The sequence below is a fragment of the Dunckerocampus dactyliophorus genome, chromosome 11 (genome assembly GCF_027744805.1).
Source record: "Dunckerocampus dactyliophorus isolate RoL2022-P2 chromosome 11, RoL_Ddac_1.1, whole genome shotgun sequence".
Taxonomy (NCBI): domain Eukaryota; kingdom Metazoa; phylum Chordata; class Actinopteri; order Syngnathiformes; family Syngnathidae; genus Dunckerocampus; species Dunckerocampus dactyliophorus.
In genome coordinates this window covers 28,667,794-28,693,557 of record NC_072829.1, presented here as the reverse complement: position 1 = coordinate 28,693,557, position 25,764 = coordinate 28,667,794, and the positions used below count along the sequence as shown (strand labels likewise).

The following is a 25,764-nucleotide window of genomic DNA, read 5'->3' as shown; positions in this document are numbered from 1 at the left end:
GATAATTTTTTTAAACGATATGCGGCGAGAGCGTACATATAATCCATCATAACATTACATACTGTAATAATTTGATGTTTTGCCAATCTCCTACAGCAATCAAAAGCAGTCTTATAAGTGATTACAAGGGCACACCCTGGACTGGTCTAGTTGAAGACAGCCCTAAATTAAATTATAAGCACTCTTTAACATTTATTACAACCTCTGGGCGCTTTTTGCAACCCTTTGGTCACAGACCGCTTGCTCACGGCTGTACCCCAGAATTCAACACATAGGAGGAAAAACATAAGAAGAAACACTCATCATACATTCTATACAATTTAATTCGTTTATCTGACAGAATGCACACAAAAGGGGAGAAAAACAATTCTGATCACATATCTGTTCAATTTATAAACACCAACAGTTGCATTTAATTGCATTTTATTGTGTAAAGGGCGTAGACGATGATCAGAACGGTACAACAAAACAGGTTAGAATGAAAATAACAGACAAAGATCCAAATGTGTACAAATCTTTGAAGGATGACAAAAACGTGCAGGAAAATACATGAAAGTTTCTAAACATAGTGACTGCATGTATGCTCTATGAAACATCATCACACTTAAAAGAATACAGTATGTTATACAGGGCCCCTTTAGGATGCAGAAATGCTTCTGCGCTGATAAAACAAAATCAAAGCATTGAAGTAAAGCTGTTTATAACTGTGTTTAGCTGTAGAAATGACACTTTCCTTCAAATAACTACTGTGACCATCTGTTCAGTGAAACAAACACTGCATAGAATTATACCACAACCACTCATGATTTTTTTTTTTAATTGAATAAAACAAGACAAAATAACAATACCAGTAATTAAGTCATTAGTGGAAAATTTGGTGGTATATGCTCAATAAATCTTGACTATGTACAAAAAAAAAAATATTTATTACAATACATTTTGATCTTATTTACAGTTTGATGGGGCTTTAAACTCTGTGTATTTTCTCTCTGCGTTTGACGTATTTCCTGTACTGAGAGAACCATTTGCAGATGAGTGAGTTTAAGTCATCAACTCATTATTCATTCTTTGGCGATACAGATAGTTCAACTTTGGGGAATTTCAAAGCAATGTCACTGCTGGACGACGACGACGACGACAATCTCGATTTTGGGGTGTTCAAGGACACACCTGTGCTTCCCTCTACTCCTGCTGCACTGGCCTCACCATATGTCACTTCATACGAGCCTTTTGACTTTGAACCAAAACCTCCAAATGTGCCAAATTTCAACTTGCCTTTCTTTCCTTCGACTTTTGGTCCTTTTAGGTCGAGTGAAATACCAGTGTCCTCCGCTTCGAGGTGCCCCGAAGGGGAAAGAACTGCAAGCCCAGCCTCATCAGAGGAAGAACGATGCCTTGACTTCTTGAAAAGATCCAGTGATGCTGACTTGCTTTTGGGTGAAACACTGAGTCCAGCATCACCCTCTAAATGTAATTTTCCCTCTCCACTATGTACACTGAAATCTTTAGAGACCTTGCCTTTTCCACCTGTACTCAGTTCTACCTCTGGTCCTCGAAGGTCCCCTGCACTTCTGCCCTTTGCTTTTGATTTTCCAAAAAAATTTGGTATCTTAACCTTTATCTTTCCTTCACTTTGTCTTATTTCTGGACTGGAAACAGCAATATCCTGTGAGCCATGAAGATCTGCACAAGCTGCAATGTTCAATGATCCTTTTCCATCACCCGCCTGGTCCTCAACCTGGGGCAAACTAAAACCAAACCTTGGTATCTTGAGCTTGGGAAATGTCACTGTACCTTCTGGATATTGAAGACCCCCAATTGTGCTGCCAGCTTTACCTGTAGAAACACTGATGCTTGGCATTTTGATTTGTGGTGTCTTTAATCTCACATCTGAGCCTTCAAGGCTAATATCCTGACTGTTGCTAACAGAACCTTGTAAGCCAATGTTGGGGGATTTCAGATCCTCGGATAAAGATCCATCACCTTTCACTTTGGGGGATTTGATGTCAAATTCCACGTCAGGAAAATGTAGCTTACCAAAAAGAGGCTTCTTCACTTTTGTTCTCTGAACGTTAATTTTAGGTGTTTCTACATCTACATCAATTGTTGGTGATTCTGTGTCAAAATCTGATTTCTTTCCCTTTCCTGTGACTTTAGGAAGTTTAAATTTACCTTTTTTTCCCTTTATGCTGACATCGACATCAGGATATGAGACATCCACATCTCCTTTGATGCTGGGACCTTCAAATGCACCCTTGCGACCCTTTATGTCAACTTTTGGACCTTTGACATCCAATTCTGGTGGTTTTATTTTTCCATCAAAATTTGGTTCTGACACATCTACATTACCTTTAAGGTCAGGACTTTTCACATTTACGTCAACATTTGGCATGGAGATCTTTGCTCCTTTGAGTTTCGGCATCATTAATTTAGATCCCTTGATCTTACCACTGGGGCTGCCAATGTCAACATCTGGTCCTTCAATGTGCAACTCAGAGTCCAAATCAGCTTTTGGGAGTCCAACGTCAACTTGTGGGCCTTGAAAGTCAGTCTCTGGAACTTTGACATCAATATGAGCTTTCGGGATGTTGACGTCAATGCTCGGACTTTCCAGTTTTGGACCTTGAAAGCCAAATTCAGGCATTTTGATTTTTGGAAATGATATTCCAGTCTTAGGTCCCTCAATGTCAACTTTTGGACCTCTGACGTCCACGTCAGGTGCTTTTATTTCTCCCTCGATACTTGGTGCTGACACATCTACATCACCTTTGAATTTAGGGCCTTTCACATCGAAATCGACACGGGGCATGGAGATGTTTGGTCCTGTCAGTTTTGGCATCTTTAATTTTGGTCCCTTGATCTTCCAACTTGGACTGTCAATGTCAACATCTGGTCCTTCAATGCCCATCTTGGGGCCTTTAATGTCCAAATCAGCTTTTGGGAGATTGACATCAACTTCTGGACATTGAATGTCAACTTCAGGAACCTTCACATCAATATTAGCCTTGGGAAGGTTTATGTCAATGTCAGGGCCTTCTAGTTTTGTACCTTTAAAACCGAATTCTGGCATTTTGACTTTTGGTAATTCGAATCCAGTCTTAGGTCCCTTAATGTCAATTTTAGAGCCTTTCATATCAATTCCAAGTGCTTTTACATCTCCCTCAGTATGTGGTACTGACACATCTACATCACCTTTGATTTTAGGGCCTTTCACATTGAAATCGACATGGGGCATAGAGATGTTTGGTCCGGTCACTTTTGGCATCTTGAATTTTGGTCCTTTGATCTTCCAACTGGGACTGTCAATGTCAACATCTGGTCCTTCAATGCCCATCTCGGGGCCTTTAATGTCCAAATCAGCTTTTGGGAGACTGACATCAACTTCTGGACCTTGAATGTCAACTTCAGGGACCTTCACATCTATATTAGCCTTGGGAAGGTTTATGTCAACATCTGGACCCTCCAGTTTTGGACCTTTGAAGCCAAAATCTGGCAATTTTAATTTTGACAATCCAAAACCAGAGGTGGGACCCTTTATGTCAACATTTGGACCACTGATGTCCACGCTGGGTGCTTTAATGTCTCCCTCGATATTTGGTGCTGACACATCTACATCACCTTTGAATTTAGGGCCTTTCACATCGAAATCTACATGGGGCATGGAGATGTTTGGTCCTGTCAGTTTTGGCATCTTCAATTTTGGTCCCTTGATCTTCCAACTGGGACTGTCAATGTCAACATCTGGTCCTTCAATGCCCATCTCGGGGCCTTTAATGTCCAAATCAGCTTTTGGGAGACTGACATCAACTTCTGGACCTTGAATATCAACTTCAGGGACCTTCACATCTATATTAGCCTTGGGAAGGTTTATGTCAACATCTGGACCCTCCAGTTTTGGACCTTTGAAGCCGAAATCTGGCAATTTGAATTTTGACAATCCAAAACCAGAGGTGGGACCCTTTATGTCAACATTTGGACCACTGATGTCCACGTCGGGTGCTTTAATGTCTCCCTCGATATTTGGTGCTGACACATCGAAATCACCCTTGAGTTTAGGGCCTTTCACATTGAAATCAACATCAGGCAAGGAGATGTTTGGTCCTGTCAGTTTTGGAATCTTGAATTTTGGCCCCTTGATCTTCCAACTGGGACTGTCAATGTCAACATCTGGTCCTTCAATGTCCATCTTGGGGCCTTTAATGTCCAGATCAGTTTTGGGGAGACTGACATCAACTTGAGTCCCCTTAATGTCAACATCAGGGACATCAATATTAGCTTTGGGAAGGCTGACGTCAATGTCAGGACCCTGCACCTGTGGACCTTTGATGCCAAATTGTGGCATTTTGAATTTTGGCAATTCAAATCCCGTATTAGGTCCCTTGATGTCACCTTCTGGGACTTTGATATTAATTCTGGGTCCTTTAATATCTCCCTGAATATTTGGTACTGACATGTCCAAATCCCCTGTACGTTTAGCGCCTTTCAGACTGAAGTCCACGTCTGGCATCTTGAATTTAGATCCCTTGATCTTACTGGTGGGACTATCAATGTCAATGTCAATATTTGCCTTGGGAAGGCTGATGTCAAAATCAGGATTCTCCAACTTTGGACCTTTCACATCAACAGTTGGTACTTTTATATCTATTTTAGTCTTTTTTGGACCCTTGAATCCAAACTTTGGCATTTTGAATTTAGTTTTCTTAGTGCTGATTTCAGGAACATTAACAGTAACATCTGAAATGTCAAGTTCCGTGTTTCCTTCAATATCGCCCTTGAATTTGGGGAGGTTTATGTCGACTTCTGGTGCTTCTACTTTGGGTCCTTTGAAGCCAAATTCTGGCATTTTTAATTTTGGCAAGTCAAATCCACTCTTAGTCCCCTGCATTTCAAGTGTGGGGCCTTTAATTTCCAGTTCTGGTGCTTTTATATCCCCCTTCATACTTGGTCCTGATACATCAAGACCACCTGTAGCATGAATTTCAGGTGCTTTAATATCTGCCTCGATATTTGGTACTGACACATCTACATCTCCTTTCAGTTTAGGGCGTTTCATTTTAATGTCCAGATTTGGTATGGTGATGTTTGGGCCTGTGACTTTTGGCATCTTGAAATTAGGTCCCTTGAGCTTCCAACTGGGACTATCAATGTCAACATCCGGTCCTTCGATGTCCACCTTAGGGCCCTTGATGTCCAAATCAGCTTTTGGAAGACTGACATCAACTTTGGGGCCTCCCATGTCAACCTCTGGGAGGTTGACATCAATATTAGCTTTGGGAAGGTTGACATCAATGTCAGGGCCCTCTAGATGTGGACCTTTAAAGCCAAATTCTGGCATTTTGACTTTTGGCATCTTGAAATGAGGCCCCTTGAGCTTCCAACTGGGACTATCAATGTCAACATCTGGTGCTTTGATGTCCACCTTAGGGCCCTTGATGTCCAAATCAGCTTTTGGAAGACTGACGTCAACTTTGGGGCCTTCCATGTCAACCTCTGGGATGTTGACATCAATATTAGGTTTGGGAAGGTTGACATCAAGGTCAGGGCCCTCAAGATGTGGACCTTTAAAGCCAAATTCTGGCATTTTGACTTTTGGCATCTTGAAATTAAGTCCCTTGAGCTTCCAACTGGGACTATCAATGTCAACATCTGGTCCTTCGATGTCCACCTTAGGGCCCTTGATGTCCAAATCAGCTTTTGGAAGACTGACATCAACTTTGGGGCCTTCAATGTCAACCTCTGGAATGTTGACATCAATATTAGCTTTGGGAAGGTTGACGTCAATGTCAGGTCCTTCAAGATTTGGACCTTTAAAGCCAAATGCTGGCATTTTGACTTTTGGCATCTTTAAATTAGGTCCCTTGAGCTTCCAACTGGGACTATCAATGTCAACATCTGGTCCTTCGATATCCACCTTCGGACCCTTGATGTCCATATCAGCTTTTGGAAGACTGACATCAACTTTTGGGCCGTCAATGTCAACCTCTGGGATGTTGACATCAATATTAGCTTTGGGAAGGTTGACATCAATGTCAGGGCCTTCAAGATTTGGACCTTTAAAGCCAAATGCTGGCATTTTGACTTTTGGCATCTTGAAATTAGGTCCCTTGAGCTTCCAACTGGGACTATCAATGTCAACATCTGGTCCTTCGATACCCACCTTAGGGCCCTTGATGTCCAAATCAGCTTTTGGAACACTGACATCAACTTTGGGGCCTTCAATGTCAACCTCTGGAATGTTGACATCAATATTAGCTTTGGGAAGGTTGACGTCAATGTCAGGGCCTTCTAGATTTGGACCTTTAAAGCCAAATGCTGGCATTTTGATTTTTGGCATCTTGAAATTAGGTCCCTTGAGCTTCCAACTGGGACTATCAATGTCAACATCTGGTCCTTCGATATCCACCTTAGGTCCTTTAATATCCAAATCAGCTTTTGGAAGACTGACATCAACTTTTGGGGCGTCAATGTCAACCTCTGGAATGTTGACATCAATATTAGCTTTGGGAAGGTTGACGTCAATGTCAGGGCCTTCTAGATTTGGACCTTTAAAGCCAAATGCTGGCATTTTAACTTTTGGCATCTTGAAATTAGGTCCCTTGAGCTTCCAACTGGGACTATCAATGTCAACATCTGGTCCTTCGATATCCACCTTAGGGCCCTTGATGTCCAAATCAGCTTTTGGAAGACTGACATCAACTTTGGGGCCTTCAATGTCAACCTCTGGAATGTTGACATCAATATTAGCTTTGGGAAGGTTGACGTCAATGTCAGGGCCTTCTAGATTTGGACCTTTAAAGCCAAATCCTGGCATTTTGACTTTTGGCATCTTGAAATTAGGTCCCTTGAGCTTCCAACTGGGACTATCAATGTCAACATCTGGTCCTTCGATATCCACTTTAGGGCCCTTGATGTCCAAATCAGCTTTTGGAACACTGACATCAACTTTGGGGCCTTCAATGTCAACCTCTGGAATGTTGACATCAATATTAGCTTTGGGAAGGTTGACGTCAATGTCAGGGCCTTCTAGATTTGGACCTTTAAAGCCAAATGCTGGCATTTTGATTTTTGGCATCTTGAAATTAGGTCCCTTGAGCTTCCAACTGGGACTATCAATGTCAACATCTGGTCCTTCGATATCCACCTTAGGTCCTTTAATATCCAAATCAGCTTTTGGAAGACTGACATCAACTTTTGGGCCGTCAATGTCAACCTCTGGAATGTTGACATCAATATTAGCTTTGGGAAGGTTGACATCAATGTCAGGGCCTTCTAGATTTGGACCTTTAAAGCCAAATGCTGGCATTTTGACTTTTGGCATCTTGAAATTAGGTCCCTTGAGCTTCCAACTGGGACTATCAATGTCAACATCTGGTCCTTCGATATCCACCTTAGGGCCCTTGATGTCCAAATCAGCTTTTGGAACACTGACATCAACTTTGGGGCCTTCAATGTCAACCTCTGGAATGTTGACATCAATATTAGCTTTGGGAAGGTTGACGTCAATGTCAGGGCCTTCTAGATTTGGACCTTTAAAGCCAAATGCTGGCATTTTGATTTTTGGCATCTTGAAATTAGGTCCCTTGAGCTTCCAACTGGGACTATCAATGTCAACATCTGGTCCTTCGATATCCACCTTAGGTCCTTTAATATCCAAATCAGCTTTTGGAAGACTGACATCAACTTTGGGGCCTTCAATGTCAACCTCTGGAATGTTGACATCAATATTAGCTTTGGGAAGGTTGACGTCAATGTCAGGGCCTTCCAGATTTGGACTTTTAAAGCCAAATGCTGGCATTTTGACTTTTGGCATCTTGAAATTAGGTCCCTTGAGCTTCCAACTGGGACTATCAATGTCAACATCTGGTCCTTCAATGTCCACCTTAGGGCCCTTGATGTCCAAATCAGCTTTTGGAACACTGACATCAACTTTGGGGCCTTCAATGTCAACCTCTGGGATGTTGAAATTAGCTCTGGGAAGGTTGATGTCAACGTCAGGGCCTTCTAGTTTTGTACCTTTAAAACCAAATTCTGGTATTTTGACTTTTGGTAATTCAAATCCAGTCTTAGGCCCCTTAATGTCAATTTTAGGGCCTTTCATATCAATTCCAGGTGCTTTTACATCTCCCTCAATGTGTGGTACTGACACATCTACATCACCTTTGACCTTGTGACCTTTCAAATTGAAATCCACATCAGGCATGGAGATGTTTGGTGCTGAGAATTTTGGGATCTTGAATTTTGGTCCCTTGATCTTACCGCTTGGACTAGGGATGTCAACATCAGGCCCTTCAATGTCTAACGTTGGTCCCTTAATGTCAAAATCAGCTTCCGGGCATTGAATGTTAACCTCAGGGACATTTACATCAATATTGGCCTTGGGAAGATTTATGTCAACATCGGGACCCTCCAGTTTCGGACCTTTGAGACCAAATTCTGGCATTTTAAATTTTGGCAAGTCAATTCCACGCTTTTGTCCTTTCACATCAATAACTGGTCCTTTGATGTGTGCATCAATTTCTGGTGCTTTTATGTCTCCTTCCATTTTTGGTGCTGAAAAATCTACACCACCCTTGCCTTTGGACCCTTTCACATGGAAATCAACATCTGGCATGGAGATGTGTGGCATCTTGAATTTTAGTCCCTTGATCTTGCCACTGGGACTCTGAATATCAACATCTGTTCCTTTTATGTCAATTTCCGGAGTTTTAATTCCCTTTATGTCAACTTGTGGACCGCTAATGTCCACATCAGGTGCTTTAATGTTTCCCTCAATATTTGGTGATGACACATCCACATCACCTTTGAGTTTAGAGCCTTTCATATTGAAATCAACATCGGGCATGGAGATGTTTGCTCCTGACAGTTTTGGCATCTTGAATTTTGGTCCCTTGATCTTCCAACTGGGACTGTCAATGTCAACATCTGGTCCTTCAATATCGATCTTGGGGCCTTTTATGTCCAAATCAGCCTTTGGCAGATTGACATCTACTTTAGGGCCTTGAATATCAAACTGAGGGACCTTAACATCAATATTAGCCTTGGGGAGGTTTATGTCAACATCTGGACCCTCCAGTTTTGGACCTTTCAAACCAAATTCTGGCATTTTGAATTTTGGTAATTCAAAATCAATTGTGGAACCTTTCACACCGGCTTTTGGACCTTTGATATTCACTTCTGGTGCTTTTATATCTCCCTCGATGTTTGGTATTGACACATCAACATCACTTTTGACCTTTGGGCCTTTCAGATTGAAGTCCACATCAGGCATGGAGATTTTTGGTCCCGTTACTTTTGGCATCTTGAATTTGGGTCCCTTGATCTTGCCACCTAGACCATCAACATCAACATCTGGTGCTTCAATGTCCAATTTTGGGCCTTTGATGTCTCCCTCAACATTTGGGACTGACACATCTACATCACCTTTGATCTTGGGGCCTTTCAGGTTTAAGTCCACATCAGGCATGGAGAGTTTTGGTCCTGATAATTTTGGCATCTTGAATTTGGGTCCCTTGATCTTGCCACCTAGACCATCAACGTCAACATCTGGTGCTTCAATGTCCAATTTTGGGCCTTTGATGTCCAAATCACCTTTTGGGAGATTTAGGTCAACGTCTGGGCCCTGAATGTCAACCTCAGGGACCTTGATATCAATATTAGCCTTGGGTAGGTTTATTTCTGGACCCTCCACTGTTGGACCTTTCAAACCAAATTCTGGCATTTTGAATTTTGGTAATCCAAAACCAATTGTAGGACCTTTCATGTCGGCTTTTGGACCTTTGATATCAATTTCTGGAGTTTTTATATCCCCCTCGACATTTGGGATTGACACCTCTACATCGCCTTTGATCTTGGGGCCTTTCAGGTTTAGGTCCACATCAGGCATAGAGAGTTTTGGTCCTGATATTTTTGGCATCTTGAATTTGGGTCCCTTGATCTTGCCACCTAGACCATCAACATCAACATCTGGTGCTTCGATGTCCAATTTTGGGCCTTTGATGTCCAAATCACCTTCTGGGAGATTTACGTCAATGTCTGGGCCCTGAATGTCAACCTCAGGGACCTTGACATCAATATTAGCCTTGGGGAGGTTTATTTCTGGACCCTCCACTGTTGGACCTTTCAAACCAAATTCTGGCATTTTGAATTTTGGTAATCCAAAACCAATTGTAGGACCTTTCATGTCGGCTTTTGGACCTTTGATATCAATTTCTGGAGTTTTTACATCCCCCTCGACATTTGGGATTGACACATCTACATCGCCTTTGATCTTGGGGCCTTTCAGGTTTAAGTCCACATCAGGCATGGAGAGTTTTGGTCCTGATATTTTTGGCATCTTGAATTTGGGTCCCTTGATTTTGCCACCCAGACCATCAACGTCAACGTCTGGTGCTTCGATGTCCAATTTTGGGCCTTTGATGTTCAAATCACCTTTTGGGAGATTTACGTCAACCTCAGGGACCTTGACATCAATATTAGCCTCGGGGAGGTTTATTTCTGGACCCTCCACTGTTGGACCTTTCAAACCAAATTCTGGCATTTTGAATTTTGGTAATCCAAAACCAATTGTAGGACCTTTCATGTCGGCTTTTGGACCTTTGATATCAATTTCTGGAGTTTTTATATCCCCCTCGACATTTGGGATTGACACATCTACATCGCCTTTGATCTTGGGGCCTTTCAGGTTTAAGTCGACATCAGGCATGGAGAGTTTTGGTCCTGATATTTTTGGCATCTTGAATTTGGGTCCCTTGATTTTGCCACCCAGACCATCAACGTCAACGTCTGGTGCTTCGATGTCCAATTTTGGGCCTTTGATGTTCAAATCACCTTTTGGGAGATTTACGTCAACGTCTGGGCCCTGAATGTCAACCTCAGGGACCTTGACATCAATATTAGCCTCGGGGAGGTTTATTTCTGGACCCTCCACTGTTGGACCTTTCAAACCAAATTCTGGCATTTTGAATTTTGGTAATCCAAAACCAATTGTAGGACCTTTCATGTCGGCTTTTGGACCTTTGATATCAATTTCTGGAGTTTTTATATCCCCCTCGACATTTGGGATTGACACATCTACATCGCCTTTGATCTTGGGGCCTTTCAGGTTTAAGTCCACATCAGGCATGGAGAGTTTTGGTCCTGATATTTTTGGCATCTTGAATTTGGGTCCCTTGATTTTGCCACCTAGACCATCAACGTCAACGTCTGGTGCTTCGATGTCCAATTTTGGGCCTTTGATGTTCAAATCACCTTTTGGGAGATTTACGTCAACGTCTGGGCCCTGAATGTCAACCTCAGGGACCTTGACATCAATATTAGCCTTGGGGAGGTTTATGTCAATTTCTGGCCCTTCCAATGTTGGACCTTTCAAACCAAATTCTGGCATTTTGAATTTTGGTAATCCAAAACCAATTGTAGGACCTTTCATGTCGGCTTTTGGACCTTTGATATCAATTTCTGGAGTTTTTATATCCCCCTCGACATTTGGGATTGACACATCTACATCGCCTTTGATCTTGGGGCCTTTCAGGTTTAGGTCCACATCAGGCATAGAGAGTTTTGGTCCTGATATTTTTGGCATCTTGAATTTGGGTCCCTTGATCTTGCCACCTAGACCATCAACATCAACATCTGGTGCTTCGATGTCCAATTTTGGGCCTTTGATGTCCAAATCACCTTTTGGGAGATTTAGGTCAACGTCTGGGCCCTGAATGTCAACCTCAGGGACCTTGAAATCAATATTAGCCTTGGGGAGGTTTATTTCTGGACCCTCCACTGTTGGACCTTTCAAACCAAATTCTGGCATTTTGAATTTTGGTAATCCAAAACCAATTGTAGGACCTTTCATGTCGGCTTTTGGACCTTTGATATCAATTTCTGGAGTTTTTATATCCCCCTCGACATTTGGGATTGACACATCTACATCGCCTTTGATCTTGGGGCCTTTCAGGTTTAAGTCCACATCAGGCATAGAGAGTTTTGGTCCTGATATTTTTGGCATCTTGAATTTGGGTCCCTTGATCTTGCCACCTAGATCATCAATGTCAACATCTGGTGCTTCAATGTCCAATTTTGGGCCTTTGATGTCCAAATCACCTTTTGGGAGATTTACGTCAACGTCTGGGCCCTGAATGTCAACCTCAGGGACCTTGAAATCAATATTAGCCTTGGGGAGGTTTATTTCTGGACCCTCCACTGTTGGACCTTTCAAACCAAATTCTGGCATTTTGAATTTTGGTAATCCAAAACCAATTGTAGGACCTTTCATGTCGGCTTTTGGAACTTTGATATCAATTTCTGGAGTTTTTATATCCCCCTCGACATTTGGTAGTGACACATCTACATCTCCTTTGATCTTGGGGCCTTTCAGGTTTAAGTCCACATCAGGCATGGAGAGTTTTGGTCCTGATATTTTTGGCATCTTGAATTTGGGTCCCTTGATCTTGCCACCTAGACCATCAATGTCAACATCTGGTGCTTCGATGTCCAATTTTGGGCCTTTGATGTCCAAATCACCTTTTGGGAGATTTAAGTCAACGTCTGGGCCCTGAATGTCAACCTCAGGGACCTTGATATCAATATTAGCCTTGGGGAGGTTTATTTCTGGACCCTCCACTGTTGGACCTTTCAAACCAAATTCTGGCATTTTGAATTTTGGTAATCCAAAACCAATTGTAGGACCTTTCATGTCGGCTTTTGGACCTTTGATATCAATTTCTGGAGTTTTTATATCCCCCTCGACATTTGGGATTGACACGTCTACATCGCCTTTGATCTTGGGGCCTTTCAGGTTTAAGTCCACATCAGGCATAGAGAGTTTTGGTCCTGATATTTTTGGCATCTTGAATTTGGGTCCCTTGATCTTGCCACCTAGACCATCAACGTCAACATCTGGTGCTTCGATGTCCAATTTTGGGCCTTTGATGTCCAAATCACCTTTTGGGAGATTTAAGTCAACGTCTGGGCCCTGAATGTCAACCTCAGGGACCTTGACATCAATATTAGCCTTGGGGAGGTTTATTTCTGGACCCTCCACTGTTGGACCTTTCAAACCAAATTCTGGCATTTTGAATTTTGGTAATCCAAAACCAATTGTAGGACCTTTCATGTCGGCTTTTGGAACTTTGATATCAATTTCTGGAGTTTTTATATCCCCCTCGACATTTGGGATTGACACATCTACATCGCCTTTGATCTTGGGGCCTTTCAGGTTTAGGTCCACATCAGGCATAGAGAGTTTTGGTCCTGATATTTTTGGCATCTTGAATTTGGGTCCCTTGATCTTGCCACCTAGACCATCAATGTCAACATCTGGTGCTTCGATGTCCAATTTTGGGCCTTTGATGTCCAAATCACCTTTTGGGAGATTTAAGTCAACGTCTGGGCCCTGAATGTCAACCTCAGGGACCTTGACATCAATATTAGCCTTGGGGAGGTTTATTTCTGGACCCTCCACTGTTGGACCTTTCAAACCAAATTCTGGCATTTTGAATTTTGGTAATCCAAAACCAATTGTAGGACCTTTCATGTCGGCTTTTGGACCTTTGATATCAATTTCTGGAGTTTTTATATCCCCCTCGACATTTGGGATTGACACGTCTACATCACCTTTGATCTTGGGGCCTTTCAGGTTTAAGTCCACATCAGGCATAGAGAGTTTTGGTCCTGATATTTTTGGCATCTTGAATTTGGGTCCCTTGATCTTGCCACCTAGACCATCAACGTCAACATCTGGTGCTTCAATGTCCAATTTTGGGCCTTTGATGTCCAAATCACCTTTTGGGAGATTTACATCAACGTCTGGGCCCTGAATGTCAACCTCAGGGACTTTGACGTCAATATTAGCCTTGGGGAGGTTTATGTCAATTCCTGGACCTTCCACTGTTGGACCTTTCAAACCAAATTCAGGGATTTTGAATTTCGGTAATCCAAAGCCAACTGTAGGACCTTTCATCTCAGCTTTTGAACCTTTCATATCTATTTCTGGAGCTTTTATATCCCCATCGACATTTGGTAGTGACACATCTACATCACCTTTGATCTTGGGGCCTTTCAGGTTTAAGTCCACATCAGGCATGGAGAGTTTTGGTCCTGATATTTTTGGCATCTTGAATTTGGGTCCCTTGATTTTGCCACCTAGGCCATCAACGTCAACATCTGGTGCTTCGATGTCCAATTTTGGGCCTTTGATGTCCAAATCACCTTTTGGGAAATTTACGTCAACGTCTGGGCCCTGAATGTCAACATCAGGGACCTTGACATCAATATTAGCCTTTGGGAGGTTTATGTCAATTTCTGGGCCTTCCACTGTTGGACCTTTCAAACCAAATTCTGGCATTTTGAATTTTGGTAATCCAAAACCAATTGTAGGACCTTTCATGTCGGCTTTTGGACCTTTGATATCAATTTCTGGAGTTTTTATATCCCCCTCGACATTTGGGATTGATACATCTACATCGCCTTTGATCTTGGGGCCTTTCAGGTTTAAGTCCACATCAGGCATGGACATTTTTGGTCCTGATATTTTTGGCATCTTGAATTTGGGTCCCTTGATCTTGCCACCTAGACCATCGACGTCAACATCTGGTGCTTCGATGTCCAATTTTGGGCCTTTGATGTCCAAGTCACCTTTTGGGAGATTGACGTCGACCTCTGTGCATTGAATGTCAACCTCAGGGATCTTGACATCGACATTAGCCTTGGGAAGGTTTATGTCAATATCAGGACACTCTACTTTAGGACCTTTCAAACCAAATTCTGGCAGTTTAAATTTTGGTAATCCAAAACCCGTCGTATGACCTTTCACATCAACTTTTGGCCCTTTCATATCAATTCCTGGAACGTTTACATCTCCCTCAACATTTGGTAGTGCCACATCTACATTGCCTTTGATCTTGGGGCCTTTCAGGTTTAAGTCCACATCAGATGTGGAGATTTTTGGTGCTGATATTTTTGGCATCTTGAATTTGGGTCCCTTGATCTTGCCACCGAGACCATCGACATCAACATCTGGTGCTTCTATGTCCAATTTTGGGCCTTTGATGTCCAAATTACCTTTTGGGATATTGACGTCAACATCTGGGCCCTGCATGTTGACCTCAGGGACCTTGACATCAATATCGGGCTTGCGAAGGTTTATGTCGACTTCGGGACCCTCCACTTTAGGACCTTTCAAACCAAACTCTGGCAGTTTGATTTTCGGCAATCCAAAACCCATCGTATGACCTTTTACATCAACTTTTGGTCCCTTCATATCAATTTCTGGAGCGTTTACATCTCCCTCGACATTTGGTAGTGACACATCAACATCACCTTTGATCTTGGGGCCTTTTGGGTGTAAGTCCACATCAGGCATGGAGATTTTTGGCCCTGATATTTTTGCCATTTTGAATTTGGGTCCTTTGATCTTGCCACCTAGACCAACATCTGGTACATCTATGTCCAGTTTGGGATTTTTAATGTTCAAATCTGCTTTTGGGAGATTAACATCAACTTCTGGTGCTTTCAATTCAATCCCAGGGCCCTTGACATCAATATTTGCCTTAGGGAGGTTAAAATCAACGTCAGGACCTTCCACATTTGGACCTTTAATACCAAATTTAGGCATTGTGAATTTTGGTAAATCAAATCCTGTGTTAGGCCCCTTGATGTCAACTTTGGGGCCTTTTAGTTCAATTTCTGGGGCTTTAATTTCTCCTTCAATCGCTGGTACTGACACATCTACATCACCTTTGACTTTTGATCCTTTCATGTTGAAGTCCACACTGGGCATGGACAGGTTTGGTCCTGTGATTTCTGGCATCTTAAATGTAGATCCCTTGATCTTACAACTGGGACTGTTAATATCAACATCTGGTCCTTTGATGTCCAACTCAGGGCCTTTAATATCCAAATCTGCTTTAGGGAAACTCACATCCACTTCAGGGCTTTGAATGTCGACTTCAGGGATCTTGACTTTTGGACCTTTGAAGTCCATTCCTGGTGCTTTTATTTCTCCTTCGATGTTTGGTACAGGCACATCTACATCGCCTTTGACCTTGGAACGGTTCAGATTTAAGTCGATATCAGGTATGGAGATGTTTGGCCCTGACATTATTGGCATCTTGAATTTGGGTCCCCTGATCTTGCCACTTAGACCATCAGTGTCAGCATCTGGTGCTTTGATGTCCAGTTTTGGACATTTAAGGTCCAAATCTGCTTTTGGGAGAGTAACATCAACTTCTGGTGCTTTCAATTTAACGTCAGGGACCTTGACGTCAATACTAGCTTTGGGGATGTTGACATCAATGTCAGGACCTACCACGTTCGGACCTTCACATTGTGGGAGCTTGACATCGACATCTGGGACCTTCACATCAATATCAGCTTTGGGAAGGTTGATGTTAACATCAGAACCCTCTAGATTTGGACCTTTCAAGCCAAATTGTGGTGTTCCAAATTCTGGTAAATCAAATGCAGTCTTAGACCCTTTAATGTCAACTTTTGGACCTTTGATGTCCATTGCTGGTGTTTTTATATCACCTTTGATAGTTGACACATCTACATCACCTTTGACTTTTGGGCCTTTCACATTGAAGTCCACATTACCCATTGAGATGGTTGGTCCTGATATTTTAGGCATCTTCAATTTTGGTCCCTTGATTTTACCACCTAGACCGTCAATGTCAACATCCGGTGCTTCAATGTCGCACTCAGCTTTAGGGAGATTGACGTCAACTTTTGGCCCATGCATTTCAACCTTTGGGACTTTAACATCAATATTAGCCAAATCAATGCCAGTCTTAGGCCCTTTCATGTCAACTTTGAGGCCTGTCAGTTCAATTTCAGGTGCTTTTACATCTCCTTCAACATTTGGTACTGACACATCCACACTGCTTTTGACCTTTGGTCCTTTCAGATTGAATTCCACATTAGGCTTGGAGATGTTTGGACCTGTGATTTTAGGCATCATGGATTTTGGTCCCTTGATCTTACCGCCTAGACCATCGATGTCAACATCTGGTGTTTCGATGTCCAGGTCACCTTTTGGGAGAGTAACATCTACTTCTGGCCCTTTAAGTTCAATATCTGGGACCATGACATCAATACCACCTTTGGGAATGTTGATGTCAAGTTTAGGATCCTCCAGATTTGCACCTTCCAAGCCAAATGTTGGTTTTTTGATTTTTGGTACATCAAATCCAGTCTTGAATCCCTTGGTGTCAATCTTTGGACCTTTGATATTAATTTCTGATGTTTTTATATCGCCTTCAAGTGTTGGTACTGACACATCTACATCACCTTTGACCACATGGCTTTTCAGATTGAAGTCCACATCAGGCCTGGAGTTGCTCGGCCTGCTCTTACCACTAATGTCAATGTTTGGTGCTTTGAAGTCCAATTTTGGACCTGTAATATTCAAATCAGCTTTTGGGATATTGGCATCAAATTCTGGCCCTTGCAATTTATTTGCTGCAACTTTGACATCAGTGTTGGTCTTGGGAAGGTTGATGTCAACTTCAGTACCTTCTAGTTTTGGACCTTTCAGGCCAAATTCAGGCATTTTGATTTTTGGTAATTTAAATCCACTTTCAGGTTCCCCAATGTCAAATTGTGGCCCTTTCATATCTATTTTTGGTATTTTTACATCTCCCTCAATAGTTGGTACTGACACATCTCCATCACCTGTGGCTTCAGGGCCTTTTAGATTGAATTCCACATTCGGCATGGCAATGCTTGGTCTTGAAATGTCAGCTTTGGGAATATTTATACTGACTTTTGTACCTTCTCCTTTTAGGGCTTCAGTGTTTACGTCTGGACTTTGGATGACAACATCAGGTGTTTGTATGTTTCCCCCTATCTCTGGAGTTTTTACATCAAAAGTTGACCCCTTTGTTACAAATGATGTCACATTTATCTGAGGTGTTTTGAAATCCCCTTCTCTCTCTTCTATATTCATTTCTGGACCTTTAACATATGTGCTATCAGAAACTTTTGTTTGAATGCTGAATTTAGCATTTGTAGAAGGACCTTTCAATTCACGTTCAGCATCTGTATAACCTTCACTCAGTGAGACTTTTGGAATATGAATGCTGCCTGATTCCCCTGCATGTGGGTGAGTGACAGTAACTTCAGGTAACCTCACCTTTGTTCCCTCATCCTTTTGTCTTCTGTCTATGGATGTCACAAAAATCTGCTTTCCTTTTCCTGGTACAGACCCTCTGCTTTCATTGTCTGCAAATACCTCAGTACTTCCCATCCCTCCCATTGAAACATACCTACTACCAGTGTTTGCGTTTCCCCTTAGTTTATAAGAGACATTGCCTAACTCAAATGCTCCTCCCTCAGCTCCCACATTGCCAGAAGGGCTGCCCTGTGACATTCTTAAACGAGGCGACCCATCCCCTGATTCTTGCCTTTGCCCCTTGAACTCTGTGCTTGAAAGCTCAAGTTGCTCACTGATACCACTCGGCATGTCCACAGTGTAGGTGGTGATACGGCGGGTGATAGTCGTAACTGTGCTGCCGTCACTACTTGTGCTGCTGTGCCGCTCTGTGCGCACATCCACTCCCTCTGCGAGGTCTTCAGACTTGAGTCTTGGCTTGATCTTCTTTGTGTAAATCCTTTTATAGTCCTCATCATCCCCACTCTGAAAAATGAAAGGCATACAGCAAGGGAAAGTATTGATTTGAAGATTACCAAATCACAAAGAACTTTTTGTTTAGTGTATAGGGTATATGGGGTATCATGTAATACTTACAGTATTTTACCGTATTTTGGTCCTTTTAAGCATTACTAGAACTTCCTTACTGGGTGCATTGATTTTGCATTGCAACATAGAAACAAACGCCTACACCTAGCGTTAACTTTTCCAAACTGAAAAATAAAAACACAGCTGCAGCTCCAATGTGTAGCCTTACCTTTTTGGTAGTGGCCTGAGGCATTGTAAGCACGTTTTGACGCGCTGCGGGCAAGTGTGTGGTGAAGCTAGTAGCTAGCCAGTGTAGTGTGGCAAGGCGTCAATACGCCAGAAATGTAGTTCGATGGGCATAGCAATGTTAATAACAATAATAACAACGTCGCTGTAGCTTCTTTAATGTGCACATTATATGTTAATGCAGCATTGTTGGTGCTTTTTGGACTTTTTTTCGGAAGGCTTTATAGGCGGAATACGCACAGAAAAGAGAAAGACATATGTGCTAAAGTCTCACATAAGGATTGCGGATGATGGGCAAAATCCCCCCAAAAATTGCAGTTTACCTCATTTGTATGCATTTCTATACATTTGGAATTGTTTTGTAAAACTATAAAAACGTGTCTTGTGTTAACGTTTTTGGCTTCCTGGAACGGATTAATTAAATTTACGTTACAAAAACTGATTCTGTTAGCGTCTGTTTCGGTTAGTGTCAGGCCAGTGAATTCATGACACTAACCAAGGTTCCCCTGTTAATAGAGTCACTTGTTAATTTAGAAATTTGAAGAACTTACGAGAATGATGTCTGGACTGGAGCTTCCAACTCTCCCCTCCCATGTCAAGGTACCCATCGGGGAACGACACGGTGTGCTCAGGGGCGAGTAGCCGGGTGATTTGTCGCCTTTGTTTTGTAGTTTCAGTCCAACCTTGTGGCGGTTCAGTGTCTTCAGAAGCTCAGCTGTTTCCTCTGAGCTCATGTTGTCAAAATAGATAGTGGCACCCACGATCTGGTCACCTGTGAATGAAATCGAAAAGCAGCATGTTAATAACTTTTACATTTTAGATTCAGCGCATTGTTGAGTTTTATTTTTCAAATGAACAGGAGGTGGGATGCTACCTTCATATACTTTCCCAGATCGTGCTGCAGGTGACTCTCCTTTCACTTCTTTCACAAAGATCTCTCCTTCACATGTCTGCTCAATGGTCAGTCCAGTTTTGTCTGGACCTTCCCAGTCTGGAAAGAGCACTTCCCTAGTTTCCTCCTCTTCAGCCATCTGCAAATATGGACACACAAACAACAGAGACGAGAATGAGCTTTGGTGTGTTTTCACTTTGTGCAAGTGTGTCTTGAACCGTGTGAGATACCTTGTTTTGTTTCTCTTGTCTTCAAGCCCTGGTGGGAAAGAACGTCACCCCGCAACTTTCCTGCAAAAAAAATAAAAAATAAACTTCAAACTTCACATATGCACTGCAACAAATTGCATTTCATTCAAGGCAATGTGTTGTTCTATCACATCTTCAAGCAGTTCTGTGCACAAGTTAAATAGTTGCAGTCCCAAAGATTAACACTAGATGATGGTAAAATCCTTTCAGAATACAGGCTCTTTCTGGTCCACCTCCTCTAAGTCAAACCACTCCATGACTTGATGAAAAGTAGCCCGACATGACATCTCTACTCCAAAAATGAAGCCAAAAAACATTTATGAAAACGTGCATACTGCCAACTGCTACTATTCCAGATCTTATCTCGTCTTGTTTAATGCATTTGACAGCTGCACATTACTTTGATGTCATGGTCGCCTGCTTTCCAAGCACCCGAAAGGCATGTGTACCCCCCCCCCCTCCCCCCTCCCCAAAGATGCATTGAGGATCAGGAAAACCCCACAGAGTATCTGAGGTGGGTTGACCCCCATAGAGGTAGCACAGGTAAACACCGTGCATTCTATGTGGTACTTTAGATGGGTCAGGGATGAACAAATCACACTGTTTACCAGAGGTGGGAGCGAGTTAGTGTTTTCCAAGTTTCAATTCTTTAATCTCAAATCTCAAGTTAAGTCCAAGTGCAAGTGCAAGTTCAAGTCAGTCCTCAAGTCAAGACAAGGCAGGTTGAGTCAAGTCCCAAGTCATAGGCTTACAAGTCAGAAGCTTTTAATAATGTAACAATGTATTCAATTTGACAAATACAATAAATGCATTTTGAATTGTTTTATTTTTTTTATAAAATAAGACCAGTGTGACAAGACTCCTGATATAGCATTTTACCACGCGGCTCAATCGTTTTACCATGCGGTGCGCGAGCCAGGAATTGAAAATTCACAGTTGGTAGTCGAACAACAGTCAAAATCAGGAGCAGATAGCTAGTGTCAGTCAAAATATTTCAGCAATTCCTCAACACGAACATGCTGTTGAATAAATTGACAAAATAATCAAACTTGTGCTTGTGTATGTCACAGTTAATGTGCTCTGGATGTGTGGAAGACGCCTGCAACAGTTGCCCGTGTTATTATTATGATTATTATGTTATTATTTAAACCTGCAATAAAAGCCTTTTGTTCTGGCGATCAAATCTGGTGCTTATCCTACTGAACAACTACTGACACCTAGTGACCAATGTAGAATACTACATTCACAATTTGAATGCGTCTTCTTAATCCCTTGTATTTGTATTTTAGTTCATTTAGCCATTTTTAGGTTTGAAAATGCTTATTTTGGGCATACATACATAGAATTTGCTTAAATACGCATACTTATTTTACCAATAGGCCGTACTAAACCACAAAACAGCATGATTTATTCATTAATATATGTCTGAAAAACAGTGATAGAGTAAATCTGCAAAATCCATTCATTGTGGCGAGGGACGACTGCACTTAAACGTATTCCTGCTTCAGCCAGTGAATGTGTCACATGGTTCCACAAGATAACAAAACAAGGTACAAGAGGAGCCTGAGGCAAAGATACAGAAAGAGCACAGTGGCCTTTTGCTAATATGAATTGAACATTGTAAAGAACATCACTCATGGTTAGACCAGTCCAGGGTGTACCCCGCCTCTCGCCCATAAGTCAGCTGGGATAGGCTCCAGCATAGCCCCGCAATCCTAATGAGGATAAGCAGCATAGAAAAAGATGGATGGATGGATGGATGGATCACTCATGGTTATGCAAAAAAAACAACACAAAAATGGTCTCCGGAACACTCACAGCAATGATGAAACTCCGATTTAGAAGGCACGCCTCTCATTAAAGTTCAGACACATTTACCAAGAGGTGGCATTTCGACATTGCTCGCATGCTGGACCGTGCCCACGTGCCGCTAACATGCAATCCACGAATAAACACAAGCCCGTTTTTAGACTGGTGCTGTGTGACTGCAGAGACACTGGAAAAATAAACGCAATGCTGTGAGATAATATTAATTCCACTTTCCAAAATAGACTTTCACAGGCTCTCAGGATGTGAATACCAAGGGCCAGGGTCAATGCTAATGCTGTGTAAATGGATAGTGTTTATGCCAAAGATTACGCCGACCACTCGCAGGCATCTGTAACTTGATCGCCCCTCCGCATTTTTTGTGCCTTATTGCATCATCATGTTGGCATGACTGAGGCTTGAAATATGAATCTACAGACAGACACAAGACAAGACACGACAGCGCTTAAGAACACAACTTCCCCCAAACAGATCGTATTGGGATCATTCCAGCTGCTGGCTGTTTTTTGGAAGAGTCTGACTCGATGACTCCATGAGTCGATGTTGCTAATGCTACACATCACCCACCCCATTATACGTGGGAGCAAGTCCGTGTTTTGCAAGTTTCAAATCTTTAATCCCAAATCTCAAATCAAGTCCCAAGTCATAGGCAATTTTTGAGTCCTTACAAGTCATAAGCACAGTTCAGTGTCAATAAAATGCCATTTTTTAACATTGTCTTCAATTTGACAAATACAATGAATGCATTTTGAATTGTTTTATGTTTGAAATAAAATAAGGCCAGTGTGACAAGACGTAGTCACAGAGAAAGAGTGCTGACATAGCGTTCAGGATTTAGTCTGTGCAAACCAGTACAACAGCAAATTAACACTATTGACGTCCATGATATATTCGTTTTACCTAATTAACTTGGTGTGTGTGCACGCATGTGCATGTGAATAACTTTCTAGCGCCCTACAGCAGTCTGACGCTCACAGAAATGTAAGCCGCACCCTCGTTCTTTAACCTGAAAGGACGTTAATAGATGCAATTCGATGCAGCAGATTCTCTGGGGAAATACTTTGAACGGGGATACATTTGACTCAACACACTCGCTGAAAATCTCAAGTCATCAGACTTAAGTTAGAGTCACGTCAAGAGTCATTGATGGCAAAGTCCAAGCCAAGTTGCAAGTCTTTGATGATATTGTCAAGTCATCAAAATTGTGACTAGGTCCAAGTCACGTGACTCGAGTACAAACCTCTGCTTATTTACTGGATTAGAGAAATACCACCATTTTGTTCCAACAGACTAAAAGACATCCGATGTGCAATTTTATTCTATTCACTAAACTTCCATGATTGACTAAAATTCATGAACAGTTATTCTTGTTTTAATGTTGTTTTTAAAGGAATTGAAGAATTATTCTCTGAATGATCTGAGCAGTGTTGCGTTGGGCAGAATAAGGCTGCAAGAGGATTTGTTGTTTTTGCTCTGTTTCTTTAGACAGCACACTAGTTGAGACTGAATCAAGCCAAGTCATGCACTCAATTTTGCCTCATTTGCTTCGAGACGCGGTCAATCATAAGCGACAAAACCGGATGGGTACAGTCGTCCGCACTGCGGTTCAAATTTCGCAGCTTCACTCTAATCATGCTGTTTTGTGGTTGAATACAGCCTATCATCCGTCAAAAACGTGCTTATTTAAGCAAATTGTACGTATTTTCACCTTAATTAAGCATTTTCAAGCATAAAAATAGCTAAATGAACTACTGTAAAATACAAATATAAGGCATTAAGGCCCTATGTTCATGAATGTTCAGGAGATTTTTTTTTTGGTGGGTTGAAAAAAGTTGTGTGCCAGATTAGTAAAAAGTCGCATCCAGACGGGAACGAATCACTGAGTGAAAACCACAAAAGGCACACCGAGGTGTGGGCGGAACCATGTGACACACCTAACCATAGAAGAAGAAAGACGTAAGTCCGCCGTCTTCCGCTTTTCGAGTCTCTAATGCTAATGCTAGAGCCTCGACTTACAAGAAGTGGAATTACTTCTGTGAGTCATTACGGAGCGTAAGACAACAAATATGAGGAGAATGCCGACTTGGGTGAGTCATGTCCCTCGAAATAATCAGATATTATGTTGGCTTATTGTCACAGCTCACTTCTGGTCACGTGACGGCGACGAGGTGGCGGTGGGTCGGTGACGTCATTGTCATTGTATTGCCTGTCTACAAGACAACGACAAGCCAGCCTTTTCAGATTTTCCGACTCTGGAGGCCGTTTTCCATGTGGATGAGAGGCTGAAAGGATAAAATACTTTGCCTGATAACATTTTCGTGTGGAAAGCCCCTAGGAAGACGCATTCAAATTGTGAATGTAGTATTGTACATTGGCCACTAGGTGTCAGGAATTGCTCAGTGAGACAAGCACCAGACTTGATCACTGGAACAGCAGGCTTTTTTTGTTTGAAATGATGTCACAACAGGCACAATAATAACAACATGATAATCATCATCATCATCGTAATAATAACTGTTGCGGCCGTAACACAAGAAAAGCTAAAACTCAACTCTGAACCCCTGACGTCCCTTCTAGTTTTTGTCTTACATGGCTTATTTCCTCAGATTATATCAACTATTTTGGGTAAAGCTGGCTAGAGGGGTGTTATACATCTTTAGACGGCTCCAATAATGTTAAAAAAATTGTATTTAGAAGATCATAAATAGGTTTTCTATGTTCTAACTATCAAAATATTCTATTTGTAAAAAAGGAATCCTACTTTGCGGAAATTCACTTATCACAGTCAGGTCTGGAACCAATTTACTACGATAAACGAGGGATTACTGTATAGGAATCTCTAGTGCGCAGCTACATTTCACCTGACTGAGACTCTCCAATATATAACTGCCTCCATTTCAATGAGGCAGTTGTGACTCGCTGAAAACTACAACTGCAAAACAAACAAAATGAGCGTCATTATCTTTGCAAAGAACATTTTTAATTGGATCTGATCAAATGTTGCAGGTCCACCTAATGTTCTGTGCTCTGAGGCGATAGTTTAATGTTTGTTTGCACTCAGCTTTTCATGTTTCCAATTCACGCTGATAAACCGTGAAATATGTGGGCTGGGTTGTTGTCACACTGCTGCGATATTTCTATGAGAACGTTCGTAGGAGGGGAGGATGAGGGCGGGGGAAGGGGTCGCACCACCAGCAACAGAGGTGGGAGGAAACGACCTTTCGCGGGAAGAGGGGAGGGCAGGAAACGGTGAAAAAAAACTTTAAAAAAAAGAAAAGTGAGGAATTGCTGGAGGAGCGTCATCCTGTGACTTAACAGTGCAGGGAGTGGAAACCAGAAAAAGCAGAAATGCAAATATTGCAATAGAGAGAGCTAGGAGGGTAGACTGATTTGCTTCCAATTCCTTCTCAAATATCAGAATTTCCCTCTCTTTGGAAGGCTCAGATCACATTCTCTCCCAACATAACCTGTTCTGCAGCTATATAATAGGACATCCTGGAGCAGTTCATCCAAAATAATGGTTATTACTCCATGTAAATAGCGAGGCAGGCCAAGCAAGGCAGTCACACAGCACAACAGTCATTATGTCTTCTTTGTCTTTCATTCTCCCAGTGTGCCATCCTTTGTGTCATGTGTTTAGCAAGCATCAGGGAAACTACAAACCTCTTCTAATCATCTATCATATTTGCTGCGGTTTGGAATACGCTTAAAGCAAGCCAAGAGAGGACAAAGCCTCTGTTAACAGTTTATTATAGACTGTGACCGCGGAACATATGGATGTGTCTCCCTGCTCTGTCATTGGCCTATAGGGGCTGCGCACAGCCGTTTCTCCTCGTCTCTTTTCCGCTGGAAAGGAATAAATCACCCGACGCTGCTGACTTAAA

General features: G+C 42.1%; 1 protein-coding gene across 1 annotated transcript in view; it reads right to left on the bottom strand.

Moving 5' to 3' along the window:
• Positions 1-305: 305 nt before the first annotated feature.
• Positions 306-25,764, bottom strand: part of ahnak (AHNAK nucleoprotein) — a 35,079-nt gene continuing 9,620 nt past the window's right edge. The window contains exons 3-6 of the mRNA XM_054791396.1: positions 20,036-20,095; positions 19,788-19,944; positions 19,465-19,685; positions 306-18,625 (exon numbers count right to left, since the gene is read on the bottom strand). Of these exons, the coding sequence (XP_054647371.1) occupies positions 1,058-18,625; positions 19,465-19,685; positions 19,788-19,944 (17,946 nt within the window). The 5' untranslated portion in view covers positions 20,036-20,095 and the 3' untranslated portion in view covers positions 306-1,057. The remainder of the gene's footprint in view (positions 18,626-19,464; positions 19,686-19,787; positions 19,945-20,035; positions 20,096-25,764) is intronic.